The sequence below is a fragment of the Mercenaria mercenaria genome, chromosome 9 (assembly GCF_021730395.1).
Source record: "Mercenaria mercenaria strain notata chromosome 9, MADL_Memer_1, whole genome shotgun sequence".
Lineage (NCBI taxonomy): Eukaryota > Metazoa > Mollusca > Bivalvia > Venerida > Veneridae > Mercenaria > Mercenaria mercenaria.
This window is the reverse complement of record NC_069369.1, coordinates 72,478,718-72,502,532: the sequence shown is the minus strand read 5'-3', so window position 1 is coordinate 72,502,532 and position 23,815 is coordinate 72,478,718. Positions and strand designations below refer to the sequence as shown.

The window sequence follows — 23,815 nt, the reverse complement described above, 5'->3', positions numbered from 1 at the left end:
TTAGCAAAAACAATTCAGAGATGTCTTAAACACTGCAAAACAAAAAATCAACTACGAATTAGGATAAGACTGTAATGAAACCGTTACCTACACGCTAGATAATCCTATCCGGTACATAATTCCTTATTGGAACAGGTTTTATTATACACAATTTCGGCGCGGATTTCACTCGGAGTAGTTCTTAGATTGCCCTTAGTCAGACTAAGAAGAAACATACAATTTAACATTATTCATGTTATGAGTGTAAGCTATTATGTGTTTATGTTTTGTTTGTTTTTGCATTTAAAGGTGTTTTCTTCATGCGCGTTTTAACATATAAGAGTTTGGAATATATTGTCATTATTTGGTGTATGAGTTGTCGGATGGAACAGTTCGGACTGTAGCAAAATGGAAGTGTCTACTACGGATCCGTACCTCTAGACAAGCCTGTTAGGGGTTTTCTAGGGGTACGGACCTCCTTTTTCTAGAGATTTAGGATTATTTACATTTTGAATTTTGTTGAAAATGAAAGAAAAAATAAGACTTAACCAGTGTTCACTTAAAACTTGGATTTAAATGATTTACAGTATGTAACAGCAATGTTGGGCGGTTAAAACCGCCCCGGTCAATACTCCCTGAAGTGGTCAATACCGGTCAATACTGGTCGATTGGTCAATACTGGTCGATTAGTCAATACTGACTGTTAAGATATTTTGCAGAGTTTATGAACAATTTAAATAATGACTGTTAAGAGCATCTGGGGCTTGATGAAGGTATTTGCATTCACCATATCGACATTATTGATAAATCCTGTTTTCCGGTATTTCCATACATAGGGTCAGGGGGGTCGGCGAGATTAACCGATATAAAGACCGTGTACACTATGAGCGATTATTTTTGCCAGAAGATAAGAATTTATGAAAGATCTTACTTTCTCACAATGGAAATACTATTCTACGACATCGGCAACATTGTTTTTTGCAAAAATAATCTGTTTATCTTGAACAAAGCAAAAAATTTCACACCTTCGGTATCGAGCCACGGAAGCGACAGTGTAGAATAAAAGATAAAATTTCAAAAATAAAGTAAACTTTGAGGATATTTTTGCTATATCTTAATTACAACAATGTTTAATGATAATCTGCAATACTTCTTTTTATTCATTTTCTTTGTTTAAAACATACATGCCATACGTCCCGGATTGTCCCGGAAATCACATACTCGTCCCGGTGTCCCGGACGGTGTTGAAATGTCCCGGAAAATTAAAAATACAGAAAAACAAAAATAACCCCTCTAAAACTAATCGTTTTGGCCTTTAAATTGTTGAATTTTACATGAATGAAACACAATAAACAGTCACCGGTGTCACATTGTTTATTCCAAATTATCCGATAATCAGTTTCATGCCCTCGAGCGGGACACATGTTCATTAAGCTAACTCTGATCACCACTCGTATTGTGCACTGCGATCTTTTGAGGACCCAGATTAATTTACAGTCAGCTATTTTGATGACCCTGATTATGAATTGACAACATTATGCAATCAGTAACAGTTTTATGATAATTTAATATTAGGAACAATAGCCGAAAATCTTGTTGTTAGCACGTAGGCGATGAAGCTACATGTAGCCTTGATTGGAAGAAATGGCTGATAACGGTCAATTAAACGATAATTATTTTAAAAGGTTGTAATCTTTCAAAATGTAGATTGATTGTCACACATATTCTAAATTAAACTTTTGACTATTGAATGCCTTTGCCGGCCGATCCTTGAAAATTGACCCAACCCGAAATATTTCATATCGATTTTATCTACAAGATTTATTTCATTTCTTTTAGTATTCCATTTTATTAATGATTAGGTAAACTTTTAAGCTTTAAAAAGATACCAAATAAGCTAGATTCTAAATCACGATGGTCAGGTTAATTCTTCGTATATAGCAAGTCTCCCAATTCAGTTCACCTAGGGAACGCAACCAATTCACGTGCCGAACTGTAGACGTAAATTACCCTATTTACCTCCCTTAGAAAGCTAGACGACATTTGCAACAAATTATTCCTAAGCAAGGGAACAATGTTTATCTCCGGAAACTGCATATAATTTTATGAAATTTATGCCTGAAACAGACGAATACTTATGTCACGGTGTATGTCCCGGACAAAGGTTAAAAATCCCGGGAATTTTAACTCAGAATCCCGGAAAGGTCCAGAAAAATTATGGCATGTATGTTTAAAACTTTAAAAAAGGATAATCTAAACACTACCGCCATGTAGCGTAATGGCCGATACCCCCCTCACCGTGAAAACGGGAACGGGCGTTTATTAGTGGTTCAGGGGTTCCATTTGACCCGGGACCCCGGGTCCGGACCCGGGAGATTTTCAAAGGACGCTCAAAGGACCCGGCATGATACTTGCCTGTGCGTCCTTCGAGACCCGGAGGCATTTTCCTTTGATAATCCTTTCTCTTATCATTCATTTCCTTCAGTAAAACTTTTTCCACGATAGACACGTGTATTCCAAAATAAACACTCGCGGTCATGCCCTCCTGCCTTTGATCTTCTGCTAAATCCCGCCCTTTCTCCTGTAGACATGCCTCGCTGATTTTTTTATCAGCAAGTTACGTCACGGTGAGTGCACATAGGTAAGAAGAACCAATGAAGCGTTGAAATTAATTGATAAAGAGTATTGATCCTGTGTACTGTCAAAAAAGGCGCCAATTATTAAATTATCGTAAGCAGCTGATTACCGAGCATGTGAAAAGTGCCCTGCAAGATTTTTTCATGCCAACTTTAAATTAGACCATTGTTTAGTGATCATACCATAATTTCAACAAGAAACTTCACAAATTTTGATGAATTCTGAAAGCAAAAATAAATTTAGAATGTCCGTTCACGAGTCTAATTACACCCGATGTCATATGCATATTTCCAAAATTCCTTAAAAAAAACTGACTTTCAATGCAGTTTTTAATGATAAATAGCATCATTATTTGAGGAACTATCTCTGATTTAGCTTAGTTGGCCAAGTAAACTAAGCAAAAACTACTTTCCGATGACATTCCGAAAGTGTGCCAGTATCCAGATAGTACATTTTGGATACATTTTTATAGAGTGTTATAGCACTGTTCTGTTATTAAAAATTAAATGAAATATAGAAGAAAAACTTTATCAAAATAACATGAATTTTGATAAATATTAGTTTACAATATGAGACTATATGACCTGAAACTGACATTTTTTATTATGCTGTAACATGATCTTTGGTTTATTGTTTTCTTAGGTAAAGATCTACGTATTACTAAATAAAAAAAATATAGTCAATTATATGGACGTGTTGGGACAGGACTCCTGTATTTTGGAAAAGGACCCTTCAAAATTTGGGCCCAAGGGTCCTGGGACTCTTGGGTTTTCAGGTCTAGTGGAACCCCTGGTGGTTTATACCGGAAAACAGGATTTTATCCATAATGTCGATATCGTGAATGCATTATATTTAGTTCAAGCAACCAAATTAATACTCCCAAATTAGTCAGAAGTGGTCAGTTTGTCAGCACTAATTGATACTGGTCATTAGACTGCTAATTTAATCGAACTTCATTTGTAGAAAGTATTGCATAAACTGTAGCAGTTAAGTGTTTGATTCACAAGTGATAAATCTAATTATTTTTACTGGTATTTAATTCAATGAAAAATTGCTGCCTACAACTGGATTCTTTCATTGAAGTGGTTTAATTGTGTTTTGATAGCAAGTGTCACATAGCCTAATTGACACCATGTCTTACAATATACAATAGATTATATGTTGCAGGCCTGTCTATCTAGTCACTAATTAGCTGTCATGATCAATAATCCCACTGTATTAATGAGGTGCTTGAACATGGTAACTTTATCTAAAAATAATTAGTTATGTCAGCGTTCGACACTAATGGTGTCCCGGGATCCAGAGGACACCAAAAATCCGCAAGGAACCTAAAGTTCACAATTTCGGTGTTCCGTCGGGACTCTTGATTTTCAGATAAAATATGATTCTAAAAAAATGAAATTCCCCAGTCTTGTTCGCTCAAACATCGGTCTTTTGCTAAGCCAGGGCGTTCAGTTGACCCGAGGTCCCGGGTTTAGACCCGCAAAAATCGAGAAAAACTCGTATTTTACCCGCATAAATTACGGCACGTGCGTCGGCTTGACTCGCGGAAATTTACTTAGATGCGTTCCAAGTTCGATAGTTCTGCCCCCTGTCAATCAAAATCCCAGTGAATTTCAATATTGTTCGCCGGCACAAGCGGACATATGGCAGTAGGCGGAGCGTCGTATGTTAATCAGCTACCGACAGATGTGAGTCACGCCACGCGCCAAATGACACGTGCTTATCTCGCGGTTTGTATTTAGTACAATATGCCTTGTCATTATCAAAGGTGTTTATTGATCAATGTTTACAAGTTAATTGATGTACAATGCAGCCTTAGATTATCGTGTTTGTACTATTATTCAGGGATATAAATTAACACTCAGACCCTATTAGCCAACTGGGCTCCTTACAGGCAAATTCTAGGGGCCCAGCCTAAAAGTTAGGGGCCCAGCTATTATTAGCGGAAAAATATACTAACAATGGTTTAGATCGACATACTTGATCATAAGTCTTGTAATTTGCTTCCTGCCAAAATACATCAATTCTTAAATATAATTACAGAACACTCATCAAACTCACACTGAAAAGTCCTGAAAGTTGTAATCAACCAGTGCATGACATGTTCTAAATATTGGACACAGCCTCTCAAACACAGACGCACTTAAAGTTTGAACGATTTTTGCAGCACTAGAGGATTTGGGTTGTTTATGGGCATTTTGATTGAGGCTGCACGCTTATGGACATCTGAATTCTAGTATTTTGTTACATTGTCGATTTACAGGACTCGCAACCCGTCACGAAATTATTACATGTTGCGGTCGGTGTTCTATGCAGCTGTGGTCTGTTAACAGACCATTTTTTTCATTAAAAGTCCTCATTGGCCATTAGGTCTTTTAATAATCCTGATAATATTTCCTTTTGTCGCCGCGACCGGCCGTTCTAAGCTCTTTAACAACCTTCAATAAACCTCTAGGCTCTACTTTCTAGTGCTGTATTTCTATGGGCGCAGCCATTGTTAGTGACGGAGTAAATGATACACGTATTCCGATTGGCCTTAGTATACATCGGTAATTTTGATTGGTCGATTTAAGTGACGTAGTGCATATTAATAAGGCAGTCTCGGGGAAAACCCAGAATATTGACATTAATTGGAGAATCCAAAGTCATTCGCCGGCTGGGCGACTATTTCGGAAAATTGACTCGACCAGCTTCAAATCTGGTCGCACTGGGCGACTGGGCGAGTGTTAATTTATATCCCTGTTATTAATTCATTTTGTGTGCTCGATACGAGTACATAAGCCGGTCGGCCGTTACAGTCTATAACAAATTTATTATCATTGCCGAGGCTTTGTTTGGGTAAAACAAATTAAATAAGCAGAAATTATACGTGGCATGATGAGAAAATAAAGTTAAAACAGTTATCTTTTCAAGAACTTTAACTGTTACTTTTGTTTTTCGTAATTGTCACTCGTTTTCTAGACCGACATTTTCGAACATTTTTATCATTTCTTGCAAGATTTTTCTAGTACAAACTAAAATAAAAAGCCAATAAAACGTCTGCATTTACGAAAAATATGATCACTGTTGCCAAAGCAGCTCTTATTTAGAAGAATTTGCTGATAATAAAAGCATGCAAACACTAAACCCCACCCACTTTTAGGCAATGTGCAAAATAAAACAAATCTGAAATGTTTAAGAAAATCTGTTATGACCAATGTACTAGTTTGAGATAAAGTCTGTGGGAGTTGCATTAATAAGGCCTATAAAAACCTTTGTATCTGGTAACATGCTCAAAAAATTAGGGTAGGTAGGTCGGAACATTTTTATGTCTCCCCCAGAGACATATTGTTTTTGCCCCGTCCTTCCGTCCGTCTGTCCGTACGTCACACTTCATTTCCGAGCAATAACTGGAGAACCATTTGACCTAGAACCTTCAAACTTCATAGGGTTGTAGGGCTGCTGGAGTAGACGACCCCTAGTGTTTTTGGGGTCACTCCATCAAAGGTCAAGGTCACAGGGGCCTGAACATTGAAAACCATTTCCGATCAATAACTAGAGAACCACTTGACCCAGAATGTTGAAACTTCATAGGATGATTGGTCATGAAGAGTAGATGACCCCTATAGTTTTTGGGGTCACTCCGTCAAAGGTCAAGGTCACAGGGGCCTGAACATTGAAAACCATTTCCGATCAATAACTAGAGAACCACTTGACCCAGAATGTTGAAACTTCATAGGATGATTGGTCATGAAGAGTAGATGACCCCTATTGATTTTGGGGTCACTCCGTCAAAGGTCAAGGTCACAGGGGCCTGAACATTGAAAACCATTACCAATCAATAACTAGAGAACCACCTGACCCAGAATGTTGAAACTTGATAGGATGATTGGTCATGCAGAGTAGATGACCCTTATTGATTATGGGATCACTCCGTCAAAGGTCAAGGTCACAGGGGCCTGAACATTGAAAACCATTTCTGATCAATAACTAGAGAACCACTTGACCCAGAATGTTGAAACATGCAAAGTAGATGACCCCTATCGATTTGGGGTCACTCCATTAAAGGTCAAGGTCACAGGGGCCTGAACATTGAAAACCATTTCCGGTCAGTAACTTGAGAACCACTTGACCCAGAATGTTGAAACTTAATAGGATGATTGGTCATAAAGAGTAGATGACCCCTAACGATTTTGGGGTCACTCTGTGAAAGGTCAAGGTCACAGGGGCCCGAACATTGAAAACCATTTCCGGTCAGTAACTTGAGAACCACTTGACCCAGAATGATGAAACTTCGTAGGATGATTGTCCATGCAGAGTAGATGAACCCTAACGATTTTAGGGTCACTCTGTTAAAGGTCAAGGCCACAGGGGCCTGAACATGGAAAACCATTTCCAATCAATAACTTGAGAACCACTCGACCCAGAATGTTGAAACTTCATAGGATGATTGTTCATGCAGAGTAAATGACCCTTATTGTTTTTGGGGTCACTCCGTTAAAGGTCAAGGTCACAGGGGCCTGAACATTGATAACCAGTTCCGATCAATAACTTGAGAACCACTTGACCCAGAATGTTGAAACTTCATAGGATGATTGAACATGCAGAGTAGATGACCCCTATTGATTTTTGGGTCAGTCTATTAAAGGTCAAGGTCACAGTGGCCTGTTCATGTAAAATCATTTTTTGGAAATAACTTGAGAACCACTTGACCTACAATGTTGAAACTTAATAGGATGATTGGACATGCAGAGTAGATGACCCCTATTTATTTTAAGGTTACTTGATCAAAGGTCAAGGTCACAGGAGCCTGAACAGTGACTTGAGAACCACTAGGCCACGAGTGTTGAAATTTAGCGGGATGACTGGACATGCCAAGTAGATTATTCCTATTGCAGCCAACCATCAGTGTCTCTTTGACTTTCGCTCCTGACCCCTATTGACTTCTTGCCTATAGGACTTTGCATTGGGGGAGACATGCACTTTTTTACAAAAGCATTTTCTAGTTTTTTTTTGAATTTTTTTTTTTTATTTAAGGGAGACTTTTCAGATTTTTTTTTATGTCAAAAAAATGATTACAAATAAGGGGGTTATAAGGGGGAATGAACTAGGCAGCATACATTTAGACGAACTACAACAAATGGCAGAGGAGTGCGATGGTAGTGAAGATGAGGGGGAAGAGGACTTGGACAGAAATGACATTATTCTTTTACAGCAAAAGTCATACAAGCTATTGTTGTCATTGATGTAAAATGGAAATAAAATGGAAATAAAATACATGTAGTATTGTAAACAGTTGTGTTTGTTAGATTTTAGTTTTTTCATGTTCTTACCACATTGTGTTATCATGGACTCCTAATTTTCAGCAGGGATTCCTAAATTTCCCAGCAGGTATTCCTTCGGGATACCTGGCAAAAAAGTTAGTGTCGAACGCTGTATGTTATCAAAGCATTCAAATGGCCAGTATTGACCACTATATGTGTTGATCAGGGATACTGTGTAGGACCAAAATTTGAATTGACCAGTACTGTCCATTTCAATGAGTGTAATTTATAGTCATATTTTTTTTAATTAATTCAAAATAAAGGCTATACTTTAAGGTGATAAAAGCATTTAATAAACTAGTATTGACCAGTCTAAGTATATTGTCCAGAACTGAGCCTGACCAGGACACATTGCCAAGGACCAAAACTGAATCGATCAGTATTGACCACTAATCCACTATACTTTTTAACAAACAAAATTTTATATCATTCAGATTGCTTTATTATTAGCTCGACTATTCAAAGAATAGTCTAGCTATTCTACTCACCCTGGCGTCGGTGTCGGCGTCGGCGTCGGCGTCACACATTGGTTAAGTTTTTGCATGCAAGTACATACAGCCATCAATTAAAGGCATATAGCTTTGAAACTTTTTTTTTCTTTTTCAAGGTCAATAACCAACCTCTCTGGGTCAAGTCCCATAACTCTGACATGTATTTTGAGCAAATTATGCCCCCTTTTGGACTTAGAAAATTTTGGTTAAAGTTTTACATGCAAGTTACTATCTCCAAAACTAATGCAGATATTGATTTGAAACTTCACATGTGTCTTCAGGGTTATAAAACTAGTTGATAGCAGCAAGTCCCATAACTCTGACTTTCATTTTGGCCAAATTATGCCCCCTTTTGGACTTAGAAAATTCTGGTTAAAGTTTTGCGTGCAAGTACATACAGCTATTTCTAAAAGGCATATAGATTTGAAACTTATTTTTCTTTTTCTAGATCAATTACTGACCTCACTGGGTCAAGTCCCATAACTCTGATATGTTTTTTGAGCAAATTATGCCCCCTTTTAGACTTAGAAAATTTTGGTTAAAGTTTTACATGCAAGTTATTATCTCCAAAACTAATGCAGATATTGATTTGAAACTTCACATGTGTCTTCGGGGTTATAAAACTAGTTGATAGCAGCAAGTCCCATAACTCTGACCTTCATTTTGGCCAAATTATGTCCCCTTTTGGACTTAGAAAATTCTGGTTAAAGTTTTGCGTGCAAGTACATACAGCTATTTCTAAAAGGCATATAGATTTGAAACTTATTTTTTCTTTTTCTAGATCAATAACCAACCTCATTGGGTCAAGACCCATAACTCTGACATGTATTTTGAGCAAATTATGCCCCCTTTTAGACTTAGAAAATTTTGGTTAAAGTTTTACATGCAAGTTACTATCTCCAAAACTAATGCAGATATTGATTTGAAACTTCACATGTGTCTTCAGGGTTATAAATCTAGTTGATAGCAGCAAGTCCCATAACTGATCTGCATTTTGATCAAATTATTCCCCCTTTTGAACTTAAAACTCTTTTGATATTTAACCTTTTTGGGTAATATTTTCCTGCTTCTGGGACAATATTTCGAATAGTCGAGCTTGGCTGTCTTACGGACAGCTCTTGTTTTTACATTACTGTTACAGCTTGTTCTAATCTGTGTATGTGCATTATGTAAAAGTGTTGAATAAACCAGTATTGACCACCCAAGGGTGACCAAAGTATTGAATCAACCAGTATTGACCGGTTTTAACCAGTATTGACCGCCGGCCCGGTCAGTACTCATATTGACCGGCTTTTTGCCAACATTGTGTAACAGATACCAGCGTTCACCCGATTGTTTGCCTCTTCTTTCAAAACCTAAATAACCGAGGTACAGCTAATGAATACACTGTTCCGTGCCGATTAGTTTATTGTAAAACAAACTGTTGATAACAGATTAATGAGTGAATCTAACCGTTAATTAAATTATATATGAAATCAGGGCACTAGACAACTTTTGGGGACAGGTACCCATACCCTTAGAAAGGGGAATTTTTCGTCGTTTTAAGACAAAATGGGAAAGTTTTTAGCCATATATATGTTACTGCTTTTCACACTTAATACTGTTTTCAATCATTTTTAACTAATGTAACTATATTGGAGCAGTATTCTTCCTTAGAGGCAATATAATACAACTTGAAAGAGAGTTCATAATGTTGTGTCAAACACCTGTTTTGAGGGGAATTTTCTTCTGAGAAAGGGAAAAAAACATTATTTTATGAGGGGAATGGTACCCATATTCGGCCCCAAAAATGGCCAAACGAGTGCCCTGGAAATTCAGCAGAAAAAATAGGCATAATGATAAGCACCTATTTATTTTGTTATTTAACAAGATACAATGATAATCGGCACAGAACTGATAGTTTAATAATCAGTTAACCGACATTAAGTAAAAGAAACTGTTTGTGAATAAGTCCCTTGTATCTTGTAAGGGCTACCAAATGTGTGGAAAACATAAATACCCTAAGGGTTAATTATCATTAAAATAGTTTTTTATTTTCACAACATGTTTAACATTATTTTTTAAAATCATTATATCTTTTTCTCTGCCAGTTCGAATCCTCGTGATTTATTTGGTGTTTCTCGGTCATTTACGTTTTGAAGGAAACTGTAACAAATCAAATGAACGTTTTTATCTGTAAACCATTTAGATCCAAGTTTAAGTTGAATACTGATGAAGTCTTATTTGTTATATCATTTTCAATACAATTTGAAATGTAAATCTCTAGAAAAATGGAGGTCCGTACCCCTAGAGAACCCCTAACAGTCTTGTCTAGAGGTACGGATCCGTACCTCTAGAATCAGATTCTAGAGGTACGGATCAGTACCCCTAGACACTTCCTAGCAAAATTACACAGGTCCTGATCATGAGACATTTTGTCATTTTCTAGAGTAAACATATAAAAACAATGAATTTATATGCTTTTGCATTGAATTAATTAAACACAAAAATGCTCTTTGCAAATAACATTGAACAAGTATATAATTATAGATCTTTTTACTAGTCCAACTAATTTGAGCAATCCTAGGAAATATTGGGATAATTTTTTTCAGATGGGCAATATCCCTACTTGCGTCAAAAACTCGAAAGACCAAAATGAAGCAATTGAAATTTTCACCACTGCTGACGCTTTACACGCTATAGGTTTAAATGCCGATTATTTCACGAATTGGCCATAAATTTGAATACGAATTGGCCATAAATTTGAATAAAATTTACATATATCAAAAGGGGATTCAGTTTCTTATTGGTTTATGTAAAAATTATCAAAAATTATCCAAAGTCATGAATTTTCTGGTGATTTAAACCTGTGTACTGTACACGATTAACATTTACTGTGTATACATGCCAATATGTGCAAGCCATAAAACCAGTAACTTTACATGACTGCATTTTGATGCATTTTTGCCTGACGGGACCCCAAAAAATACTTACTTTGCGCCTTCAGTGGTGCAGTTCAGCAGTTGTAATTGTTTATTCTAATTCAGCCTACAAAGAATTTCAGTCTCATTTTCAGAAAATGTGGGTTTGTTCGTAACTAAACAATAGAGTCTTATTTTAGCTAACCAATCAAAGGTAGCAAAATGGTCAGCAGACAGGCATGGTTCGGTAATATTCAGATTTTATCGCTGCTAATGCTTGTGCGAGAATATTGCAAACACACAAACATGTCGTAGAATTCTGCCTTCAGCATCAGCAGTCATTCAAATGTTCAATCCTTTAGTGAAAGGATGTAAACCGATTTTAGGTGCTATGAAACATTTACTTTTATCAAAGTAATCATTATTTGTATATACAAAAAATATTTATGAATTTGAAACTGTTTCTTCAAACTGTTTGTTCCAGCGGTTTGCTTCTATAATTGTCACCTTTATGTTTACGATGCAAAATCATACTTCCTACGATGATCAGTCTAAATGGGCTTAAAGAATTAGACTTCTTAGCAGCTGCAAGACAATTTGCCATGCTAAAAGAGAGAAAAAAGTAAAATAAGGATCTTGAGTGTGTCAACCTTACTGTACCTGCTCTTTAAGACAAGACTAATATTTTATATGTGAAATGTCAAATCAGACATGGCTAGTAATATAATAATAGCCTAGTATTATGATAATCATAGGATCTTCCTAACAAACCAGTTATATAGATAAAGTATACAACAGCACATATGCACTACTTAAAGTACTATGTCCCCCTGAAATTTCCAATGACCCCTAAATTCTAACGTCAGGGGGACATACTAGTATGTCCCCCATTTTGAAAAGTCTAGGGAAAACCCTGTAAGAATAAAGTCAAAACTGACAGTACACTTGTTTGCTGATTCTCAATGTCAGCCAATAGTTCCTTCTTGGTAGCCGATATCAAGCAGGGGGTGCTGCAAGCTAAGATTGTATAATCATGTTTGTGTATTTTGATTGTTTCGAACTGTTCTAGTTTTGTATTTGGGGTCAATTATTCAATTAGAAATTAAGGTGATTGTAACTTTAGACTGACATTACTGGGTATATAGGTGACAAATTTGATATTGCCTCTGATCAGTAGTTGATCCCTAGTATGTCAAAAGTTCAGGGTGGCAGTGAAATTTATTTTAAGACTCTAAAATTGTACTTAAGGACTTGCCACTTGACCTCAGACAGGCTATCATATGGGCAAATTTGTGTTGTAAACAGCTTGTTTTTTAGTTTAATTTTAATATTAACTAAATTAAAATGTTCTTGTCAATGAGTAAGTTGTTCTTTCACTGTAGGCAAATACTCTATGAAAGTTTGATGCCTTGAATTCTGTGCAGACATTAATAGTTGCCAGTATAAATATTATATAATGTCAACAAAAAGCATTGATATTAATATTTTAAATCCATTTATTTAATTATTTCAGTCTGTCCGATCTAGACTACGTTCTGTTCGTAGAGTGCCAAGAAGACGAAGTCGTAGATTGAGATCAGCTGCTGGTTCAGACACAGTTATGGAGGACCCAATTGTAGTTGAGGATCACACACATGATGAAAGTAAATATTACATGTTACCACATGTATACTACCAGGAGGGGAAGGGGCCCAGGCCTGTGATTTGAGGAGAGAGAAAAAGCTGGGTATTTGGGCAAGGGGAAATAAACTTGATGTAACGGCAATTTTTGGAATATTGAAGGCCAAGTAAATTGTTTCTGCTGCATAACTTTTAGATGAATTATCTTAGCGCTACACAACAACATTCCCCATGTTGAAAAAATGTTTCAACTCATCTATGCTTGTCTGTTAAAGGTCAAGGTCACTTTTCAAGGTCATGTAAAAATTGTTTCTGCTCCATTACTTTTAATTGCATTGAAGGATTTTTTTAGTACTACACAGTAGGGTTGGATACCGGTTCCCGGTATCGGTACAATACCGAATAATCACTTTGAAAAGTACTGGTATATACCATTTCGTAAAAGAACCGGTTCCTATTTCGGTATTTCCATAAAAGTAAAAACAAAATTCTTACAAAATCTGCGGCAAAATAAAGCAGAAATTTAAGCAAATAGCGTAATAACACGATCGACATTGTTTACTGTGATACCTCTCTGAGTAACCTCCCTTGACATGGAGAGCTAACCGTGCGAATAGTTTCGTATGCTAAATATTACCTGAAATACTTCTTTTCCCGTCGTTTTAAACAACGTAAACCAATACTTCATTTCAAAATATACGACACTATTTTTCTTTGTAGTATTTTTTTAAAACTAATGAAAAAAATTATGTACATAAAAAGTTACGAGACTAAGCTGTAACCTACGTAAACAAATAACTGGTTTTCGCGAACTATTAGAAATAATGTTATTGTTGGAATGTTGGTTGTTTCAAGTGTTTTGAAGGTTATTGTTCAATTTAAAATGTGTTGCAAAGTGTTTCACATTAAAAACATTACTAGTCAACCTAGTCAAAGATTATCATGAGTGAAAATGAGTCTGACTTCTTAGAGGGGTAATTTGAAAGCTAATAAGTGTTCAGTTTAACAGTTCTAGACAGTACTGAGCTTTAAAAGCATTACTACAGTGAGCGTATTCATAGATTTAAATTGCATAGTGAGCGAGGTATCTACTCTAGATTTTTATTTTGGAAAACTAGTCTGTAAGATATGTTTATTTTTTACTCTTTCATAATCTATGATACAACATTCCATTAACAGACTTAAAATGTTTATTTATCACAGCAAATTTTCATGTATATCTACTTACATAGGTGTATATAATACTAAGCAAATCACTGCTTATGTGATGTACTACAAAGCATGGTATCGGTATCGTTAAAAATACCGTATCGTTTCGTTGGTATCGGTATCGGATCGCTTCGTCCTTAACGATATCCAACCCTACTACACAGAAAATGTTCCTCATGTATAGACTATGTGTTGCTCACATGACCAGTGGTTGTCGGTCAAAGGTCATGGTCACTATAATCTATTGAAAGTCAAGTAAAATTGTTGTTTCACTGGTTGGGGACTTCTGTATTGCCACTGCTATACTCTGTTCTTGTATTTAATACTAAGAAGGGAAGGGGCTATGGCCAGTAATTTGGGGGGAAAATAGATCTGTATTTGGGCAAAGGGAAATTAAACAGACGATGATGCAGATGATAAAATTTAGTTGTTTTATACATTCAATACAATTTGTAAAAATCCAGTAAACTAAACGAAAAGTTCGCAACTAGAAATATTAGGATATGGATGATGCAAATGCAGATTTTTTATACTATTGAAGTAGTATGTGTTAAAATTGATTGAATATCAAGTTACTGCAGATTCCATCCGCTTCAGGTCAGTCTTCTTGTTGCAATTTCAATTTTTTGTCTTGCACACCAAATAAGTCCAAGTAATAGGACGTATCGGGACTGCAAGATAACTTTGGACTGTTAGTGTCCCATCAGAGGGATGGCAGATCATAAAATTAGCCATCCCATTATGCCAAATGAGTAAGGCTTACACCAAATATTTTCAACACCAGCATTAGATCTACAAAATGTTGTCACCAAAACCCTCGAGTATCACACCTGCTGCCCCACCCACATCTATTAGTAACATTGCATCGGTTTCTTTTTTTCTCCAAGTCTAATTTACCATCCTCAAAATCTGGAGAGAAAAATCATGGATAGTGTGTTATCATTTAAGTAGAGACCACCAACTCTTGCAAATTACATTAATTTCGTGCAGCATGTGTTTCCAAGTATTGTAAAGTCATTAATTTTTGCTGAGGACTTAGTGGTGGAGTCAGTCCATGCAGTTAAATCCCAATGTAATTCCCATTCTTTTTATGTTAAAAATTTGAAATTCACAACTTCATATCCTCACAGAATAGATGTGTTGACCAAAAGCCCACCACATGTAAAACTGATTTGACAGTATTGAGTCTATTGATTGTTCCACATAGTCAAGACGAGACAGAGGTGTATAGTTTTGATGTTGCCCGTCCGAAACCATCTGTGATATGGTGTGTAGTATTTAAATAAAACCTGGTAGAAATGTTAAATGCTGTAGGGAAATGCCACCCTGCTGTGCTCAGATTGCATGAGTAAGACCTTTGTTCAAGCATTACATATCTTACATAGTGTTTCATTCCTTTTTCTGTCCGTCCAGAGTCCTGTCTCAGACATTGTTGGAAGTATTTCAGTAAAACATGGTAGAAAAATGCTTTAGTTACATATGGTTACAAGCAATCAAAACAAAGATAGAAAATGCAAGGAAAACATATGGGGAGCAGTGTTTCATTGTGCTGTGAAATTTTATACATGTATTTTCCAGGTTGTATAGACTTGACATCGACTGCGGATGATGAGTTTGTTGACCTCACGTCTAGTCAGAGGTCACATGGTAGCGGTGATTTACTGGGGGCAAATGATAGCTCTGTTGTGGTATGTATGACACTTTGGTGCAAACATTATACATATGAAAATGTGCTAAAAGCCTCCTGTAGACATAAACCACATGGCACTACAAATGAGTAGTACACATTTTGAAGGAAAGCTGAATATTACAAGAAATTTCTAGCCCACCTTGTGATCGGAGAATGAAAGTAACACATTGTTAAAGATAAATTATACCCAGTTATGAACAACTACTGCACAGTATTTATGTAAACATGAAATAAAGGGAGTCCTTTTGTATAACCAATACTGTTTAGGTTTTAAGTACTACGTACAATTTCAAACACAAATGCATATATATAAACACTGAATGATTAATGCCACTAAACAACTGAAGATTTACTTACAAGTGTCTGTTATTAAAACATGACTTATGATTCAGTTCTATATATACAGCTTTAATATTTGATAAAGGAATTTTTAGATTTAAATCATGTATTGAAAGATAAGCTTAGTACATCTTTAAACGTCTGAAAAACGTAACTGTAACCAGGCCTAGTTCATGAGTGTGCTCAGGTAGATGTTTACAGAAATTCATGTGTGTAATTGTATAGCTGAACAAGGAAATATAAAATAGTTGAAGGTAAGCCGTTTTATAGCCACCTGCTTAGCTTGCTCAGTAGGTAGAGCACAGATCTAAGGATCATGAGTGATCCATGGACGAGGCGTATGTTCTCCGTGATGATTTTATAAAAGACATTTTATCTGAAGTCATTCATGTGGGCAAGTTGGCAGTTACTTGTGGAGAACAGGGTTGCACTAGTACAGATTCCAGGAACACTGGATGGTTTAACTGCCTTTCGTTTATCAAACTGAAATTAGTGTTAAACCCAAAACAAACAAACAAAGCCATTTTACATTGTGTATTAAAGAAAGATTTTTGTATGGACATAATTGTTTTCTTTTTTTCAGGTAATTGGATCGCCAAATGGTATAATTTTTGTATAATTTTGCGTTGTGTAATAATTTAATTAAAATCCACTTATCATGTAATAATTGAACTAAAAGTCCACTATTATCGTGTAATTATCAGATTAAAGTCAACTATAGGGCTTTATAACATTATGACAAGTATACTTCTTCGCATTTTATATTTGAGCGATAAGAAATGATATAAAAAAATAAAATGAGATGTGGAATTTCTATGCATTATGGATTGCATGGTCATCTTTAGTCTTGATTTTTTGTCAACAGCCACATGATTGATTTGTTGTGAGTTGTTTTGGTCAACATTCATCCATAAATTTATTGTTTAAGTGGCATGTAAATGTCGGCGAGGCTGAGAAACAGATTCTGTTTGCAGTAATTAAATTACCCCTAAATAGTACTAAGTTATACTTTGAATGTAAAGCATTTGAAGTGCTAACATAAAATCTTAGAACTTTACTGAACACATTTCCTGACTTTCAATAATTTTAGACTCCCCACCTGCACACAGAAGAGGTCGACGTAGATTACCTCCAGCTGAAGCATTTGACGATGACCTACCTCCTGTGCCGTTTGATTTACCAAGCCCAATACCGTCTTCAAGTGGATCCAGTTCCAATTTTCAGTCGCCAGAACCAATAAAAATAACATGTCCAGTTTGTCTGGATGATGATAAAACGGTAAGTTAAACTTTAGACCTACCTGTAAGAAATAATAATGCAATTGTTCTTTCTAATGATTTCAGAAAAAAAATATGCAGCTGTAAATTTAAGACTGGACTTATTTATCTTTTGGCAAGAGCTTTATTTTTGCTATATCTGTGGTATTGTTTGAGAAGGCCAAATTTAATCCATCAGCAAAATTATTTGCGTTAATTATGTCTCCCACCACACAGTGGTGAGGGATACATATTGATTTACTCCTATCTGTGTGTTTGTCTGTCTGTCCGTCTGTCACAAAGCTTGTCCACACTCTTTAAGTCGAACATTTCTCATCCGATCTTCACCAAACTTGAAAAAAAATGTGTTTGCCAATAAGTCCTCAGCCAAGTTAGATAACTAGCCAAATCGGCCTAGGCACTTCGGAATTATGGCCCTTGAATTACCGAAAAATGCTCAAGTCTTGGGACACATAAATGACGCCAAAAGGACCCCTATACTACTAATCACTAGTAGTATAGGAGTCCTTTTGGCCCCACTTGTCTGCCCTCAGTCTGATCTACACCAAACTTGAACAAAATGTGTTTGTCCATAAGTCCTCGGCCAAGTTTGATAACTAGCCAAATCTGCACAGGCATTTTGGAATTATGGCCCTTGAATTAGCGAGAATCGGCCTTTTTACTCTTGTCCTCGCTCCAAGTCAAACAGTTCTCATCCGATCTTCACCAAACTTGAACCAAATGTCTTTGACCATAACTCCTCGGCCAAGATCATTAACTAGCCAAATGGGCCCGAGGCACTTCAGAATTATGGCCCTTGAATTACCCAAAATCAGCCTTTTCACTCTTCAAAGATATATTTGTAGTGAGTAAACAGTATATAAAAACTGACTTACTATTTAGATGATTAGGCAGTTGTGGGAGACATGCGCTTTTCTCAGAAGCAGCTCTAGTTTTATTTAAGGTTAATTTATGTTCATTGCAAATGGTATCGTAACTAGCAAAGTTGATTTTTTCCCTTTCACTGGTGTTCTGAGACTTAACTTTATCAATTATTCTTTGATTCTCTGACGCATTGAAGATGTCTATTTTAGCAAATTATTGTCTGTAGCGCCTGTAAATCAAAGTATCCACCAAATTAGATACGTATACAGTGTATTAGGGGCCATTTATAGACTTTTCTGTCAGAAAACTCGTTTCAAATCGTGCGATTTTGCTAAAATTGACTAGGAATTTGATTAGTCTTTGGCAAAGTACTGTGAGGGACACCTTGGGTCGTATTCCACCATTAAAAGCTGGAAGTACCACCATATGACCTAAATTGTGCCTTCACTCAAAATCCAACAACTCGAGGTCTGAGGACCAAGGAATAATAATATTACCAGTAGTTTTCACTATTGACTAGTAGGCCATTTTAGAAGTGTTTTATTACATGACATAAAAACAACAGTTAACATTATTTTAACTTTTAGCCTGCTGGCGGCAAGTGATTCTGCCTTTGTGATCAGCCAGAGAAAAAAAACTGTTGAACAAGAACCATGCAGGTTTTTTCTCTGTACAGCTGAAGTTTTGACTTATTTTCAGCTGTGTAAATACCTAAAGATTATTTGTCAAATATTTTCAGATTAAAAAAGACAAGAGAAAGCTAGCAACAACAACATGTGGACATGTTTTCTGCCAGCCGTGTGTAGAGGGATCTATAAGAACTCAGAACTGCTGTCCTGTGTGTAGAAAGAAATTAACATTAAGAAATGTTTTTGTTCTTCATATATGATTTGTGATAAATTGTGATAATTTATAAGTGATTTGACAAACATTTTAAAGTAGACATTGTATGTCTCCTGTCTTTCATTGGGAAACTGTGCATGTTTTCTGATTTTGTTTATGACAAAATTCATTTACAATTTTGGGGTTAATATTTAATAAGCAAATTTTTGTGTTCACTCAATAATTTTTTTATTGTTTGTGATTGATACAATGTAATAGACAAAATGGTAAAGATTGATTGAAGGAAATGCAGAGCAGAAGGAAGAACTGTCATTCCCTCATATTGAAATAATAAGTTATCTCCAGTTAGTACTTCGTTTTCACTTTTGAACTACTGATTGGAATTTAAGTAAATTTGAATTGATTGATGGCAATGAGAGGGGGTACGAAGTGCAAGAAGAAATATTTATCCAAAATAGTTACTGATTTATAATTACTTGTGTACAGATTTACTTTTTTACAAGTTGTGAAAAGCATTTATAACATGGCATTGTAATAATAATGCACAGGTATTTCTCATTTGTCATCACAGATTACCTGTAAACTCACTTTTTTCAGTAAAAAGACTTTCAAGACTACTCCTGTTTGCCAGTGATGAACTAATACATGACCTATATGACTTATAATTGTGTCGGCGCAACATAAAAACCAACAAAAATGTGTACTTGTGTTTCATGAATGGTTTTGGTAAATGTTTAATTTATGTTTATTCTAACCTCCAATGTTCTTTTTAAAGTACATGTTTCCAGTTTTGCTTATTTTTTGTCTACAATGTAGTTTTAAGGTTAGTTTTGGACATTTGTTTTAAAACTTGCCAGAATGTAGAGGATATTTGTTTGTTTCAGTGTGAGACTGAGGTATCTTTCACCATGTGAACAGCAGATGTTATATTTTTACACTGGTGAAAATGTAAGATCTGGTGTTAATGAGTGAAAGATAATTGATTTTGCATGTACATCAAACAAATTGAAAAGGCTTTTTAATGTTTTGAAATACTTTTAACAAAATTATGCACATTTAATTGTTTTCTGTGAAATATATTCTTGAATAATTATGTGATTGTCATTTGGTCAATGCAAGTGCTAAATTTTCTTGCTTTTTATCCAGTGTTACTGCTGTTTTCTAGTTGCAGTGTTTCAGCTTGATTGTTGTTTTCATATCTCTTTGCCAACAAAAACAAAGCTTTCATTGTGGTAATTTAATGTATTTATAAACTTTGATAGTGCTTCCGCTATAAATCATCATAGTTTCCGCTGTAAATCATCATAGGTTGTTTCCTGTAATTTATGTCATTTCTCATTAATGCTAATCTTTCTTCAAAATTCAGAAAGGACATCTATTTGTTTCTACAGTCAATACTGTATTGGACAGTCAGCCAAGGGAATGACTAAACCAGGCTGCTTTGGCCAGGTGGCTGTTTTTAATAAGTTGAAATTAGAACAAAAGGTCCAAAGTTGAGAAATTAGCTGACTGGCTGCTTAAGGCATGTTGATGCTGTACAACAAAAATTTAGGTCCTTAAGAGATACTAATGATTTTCTTCAAGTCATTCTGTTTCATTACAAAACATGACCACCAAGATGTTGGGACTAGTTTTCCTATATGGCTATATGGAAACTTGAACAATTTTCTCCTCTGAAAGCATTGGCTTGATTTTAAAATGTATGACCCTCTGGCAAATTCCTTGAAATCTTTGTTTCAAAAGCATAGTCTCCAGGGGGCAGGGCTAATTTTCCTAATATGGCTGTATACAAAAAACAATTTAAAAAATGATATTTTGTATAATTTCTTTATATTGTGTCATCGTCTGTCCATTCCCCTGCATGTGTCCTGTGGACAAAAGTGTGTGTGTGTGTTACAGTTTTGCTCTGTAACATAATGAAGTCTTCAGAGCTTGAATCTTAAAATCTGTGTAAATTCTTGGACCATGAAAACTTTTTAATATTTTTTTTTTGACATGTTGCTTTCATGCTTACTGAAAGATCTTGATTTTTTTAGAAATTAAAAACTGATAGATAACGTAATGGATTTAAGAAAATTTAGGTGTCTAAAATATAGAAAATAATGGAAAATACCACAGGTAAATGTTTTGGTGTTGAATTTACCAAGTGCTTAAGATATTTCTAAAAGGAAGTTTTTTCATTGATGTATACTGTTAATATTATATTCAGGTGTTTGTGTACATTTTTATTCCCCAGAAAACCCATGGAATTTAAAAGGCGAATATGTATTTTTAACTCACCTGAGCCAAAGGCTCATGGTGAGCTTATGTGACCGCTCAATGTCTGTCATCCATCCATCAACATTTTATAAAAAAATCTTCTTCAAAACCACTGGGCAGCATTACACCGAACTTTATAGGAATGATCCTTGGGTGGCCCCCTTTCAAAATTGTTCTAAGAATTGAATTCCATACAAAACAAAGGAAAAACTTTAAAAATCTGTTTGTCCAAAACCACAGGTCATAGGGCTTTTATATTTGGTATGTAGCATCATCTAGTGGTCCTCTCCCAAGATTATTCAAATTATCCCCCTATGGTCAAATATGTCCCTGCCCTTGGGGTCACATTGTTTACATAATTATACTTACATAGGGAAATCTTCTTGTCCGAAACCACAAGGCATATAGCCTCAATATTTGGAATGTGATATCATCTACTGATCCTCTATAAAGATTGTTCAAATTATGCCCTTGGGTTGAAAAGAGGTCCCGCCCCCAGGCGTCCCAAGTTTCACATTGATTTATATAGGAAAAATATTAAAAAATCTTCTTGTCCGAAACCATAATACCTAGGCCTTTGATATTTGGTATGTAGCATTGCCTTGAAGTCCTCTACCAAAATTGTTCAAATTATACCCCTGGGGTGAAAAGAGGCCATGCCCATGGGGTCCCAAGTTTTACGTAGACTTATATAGGAAAAAGCTTTAAAAAATTTTTTGTCTGAAACCAAAGGACCTAGGCCTTTGATGTTTGGTATGTAGCATTGCCTTGTGGTCTTGTACCAAGATTGTTCAAATTATTCCCCTGGGTTGAAAAGAGGCCCCGCCCTGGGTGTCCCAAGTTTTACATAGACTTATTTAGGAAAATATTTTTAAAATCTTGTCTGAAACTGCAAGGCCTAGGCTTTTGATATTTGGTATGTTGCATTGCCTGTGGTCCTCTACCATAATTGTTTAAATTATGCCCCTGGGGTAAAATGAGGCCCTGCCCTGGGGGTCTCAAGTTTTGCATAGGCTTACATAGGAAAAAAACTTTTAATAATCTTCTTGACTGAAAGTTCAAGGCCTAGGCTTTTGATATTTGCTATGTAGCATTGCCTAGTGGCTCTCTAACAAGATTATTCAAATTATGCCCCCACGGGTGAAAAGAGGCCCTGCCTGAGGGTCCCTTGGTTTTTTATATGAGTTATATAGGAAAAAATACTGTTAAATTATCTGATCATATTTCGTAGACTGTTTAATTATAATTACCTCATGAACCCAAGTAATTAGGGGTCATTTGACCATGACCTTGAGCTACTGACCTACTTTCTTGTTTCTTAAGATACAGCCTTGAAATTGGAATGACATATTATACAGTTTTGCACACGTATTTTAAAACTGACTTTAAGTGACCATGAATGTGACCTACTGACCTACTTTCTAATATTTTAGCATCAATTTTACATTTGAAACATGTAGCTTATATTACTCGGGTGAGTGATCCAGGGTCATCATGACCCTCTTGTTACAGAATGTTTGTATAAATGTGCAATAAAAAATTTAATATGCAGAAAGTGTGTATGGTAAAGGGAAGCTTTTCTTTTTAATGGGACAGACTTATAGTCACTTTATACATACAAAAGCTGGTTGGGTAATACATGATTGCAAAGTAGATATTAACAGAATATTTATACAGACAGCTATGTAATGTAGTGGTATTATTAGTTCTGTGATTTAAAGTAATACTGGTAATTGAACTTGCAAAAAGAGGGGCGTCAAGTGATTGCTCAATGTGATTTTTGTGTTCATTTCTTTATTACTGTAATGCATTTATTGTATTATTTGTGTTGGTTTCGAAATAAAGTCTAGATGAAATTTATGAATATGTTGTAACTGACAAACTATCTCCTGTTACACTAGTTTTTTAGCTCACCTGTCACATAGTGACAAGGTGAGCTTTTGTGATAACCCTTCGTCCATTGTCAGTCTGTGTGGCCGTCCATCCATCAATTTCTTGTCAGCACGATAGTGGTTTCATTTATGATTTTATTTTAACCGAACTTGCACACAACTTGTATCACCATAAGATCTCGGTTCCTTTCTTGAACTGGCCAGATCCCATTATGGGTTCCAGAGTTATGGCCCCTGAAAGGGCCAGAATTAGCTATTTTGACCTTGTCTGCACAATAGCAGCTTTATTTATGATTTATGATTTGATTTTTACCAAACTTGCACACAACTTGTATCACCATAAGATCTTGGTTCCTTTCTTGAACTGGCCAGATTGGTCTGCACAATAGCAGCTTCATTTATGATTTTATTTTAACCAAACTTGCACACAACTTGTATCACCATAAGATCTTGGTTCCTTTCTTGAACTGGCCAGATTCCGTTTCGGGTTCCAGAATGATGGCCCTTGA

At 35.8% G+C, this 23,815-nt stretch overlaps 1 protein-coding gene across 1 annotated transcript; it reads left to right on the top strand.

Annotated features, from left to right (window-relative positions):
- The first annotated feature begins 163 nt into the window (after positions 1-163).
- LOC123547445 (E3 ubiquitin-protein ligase RNF4-like) lies at positions 164-23,274 on the top strand. Its single transcript, XM_045334565.2, has 6 exons — positions 164-243; positions 12,827-12,956; positions 15,721-15,830; positions 16,755-16,773; positions 17,262-17,449; positions 19,052-23,274. Exons 1-6 carry the CDS (start codon positions 238-240, stop codon positions 19,199-19,201), a joined length of 603 nt encoding a protein of 200 aa, XP_045190500.1. The 5' UTR covers positions 164-237; the 3' UTR covers positions 19,202-23,274.
- The last annotated feature ends 541 nt before the right edge of the window (positions 23,275-23,815 follow it).

Excerpts from the sequence above, each read along its gene's own strand:
- LOC123547445 (XM_045334565.2), top strand. Across the intron at positions 12,957-15,720 it reads GGATCACACACATGATGAAA|GTTGTATAGACTTGACATCG; the intron begins GTAAATATTACA and ends TGTATTTTCCAG. Across the intron at positions 17,450-19,051 it reads GTCTGGATGATGATAAAACG|ATTAAAAAAGACAAGAGAAA; the intron begins GTAAGTTAAACT and ends AAATATTTTCAG.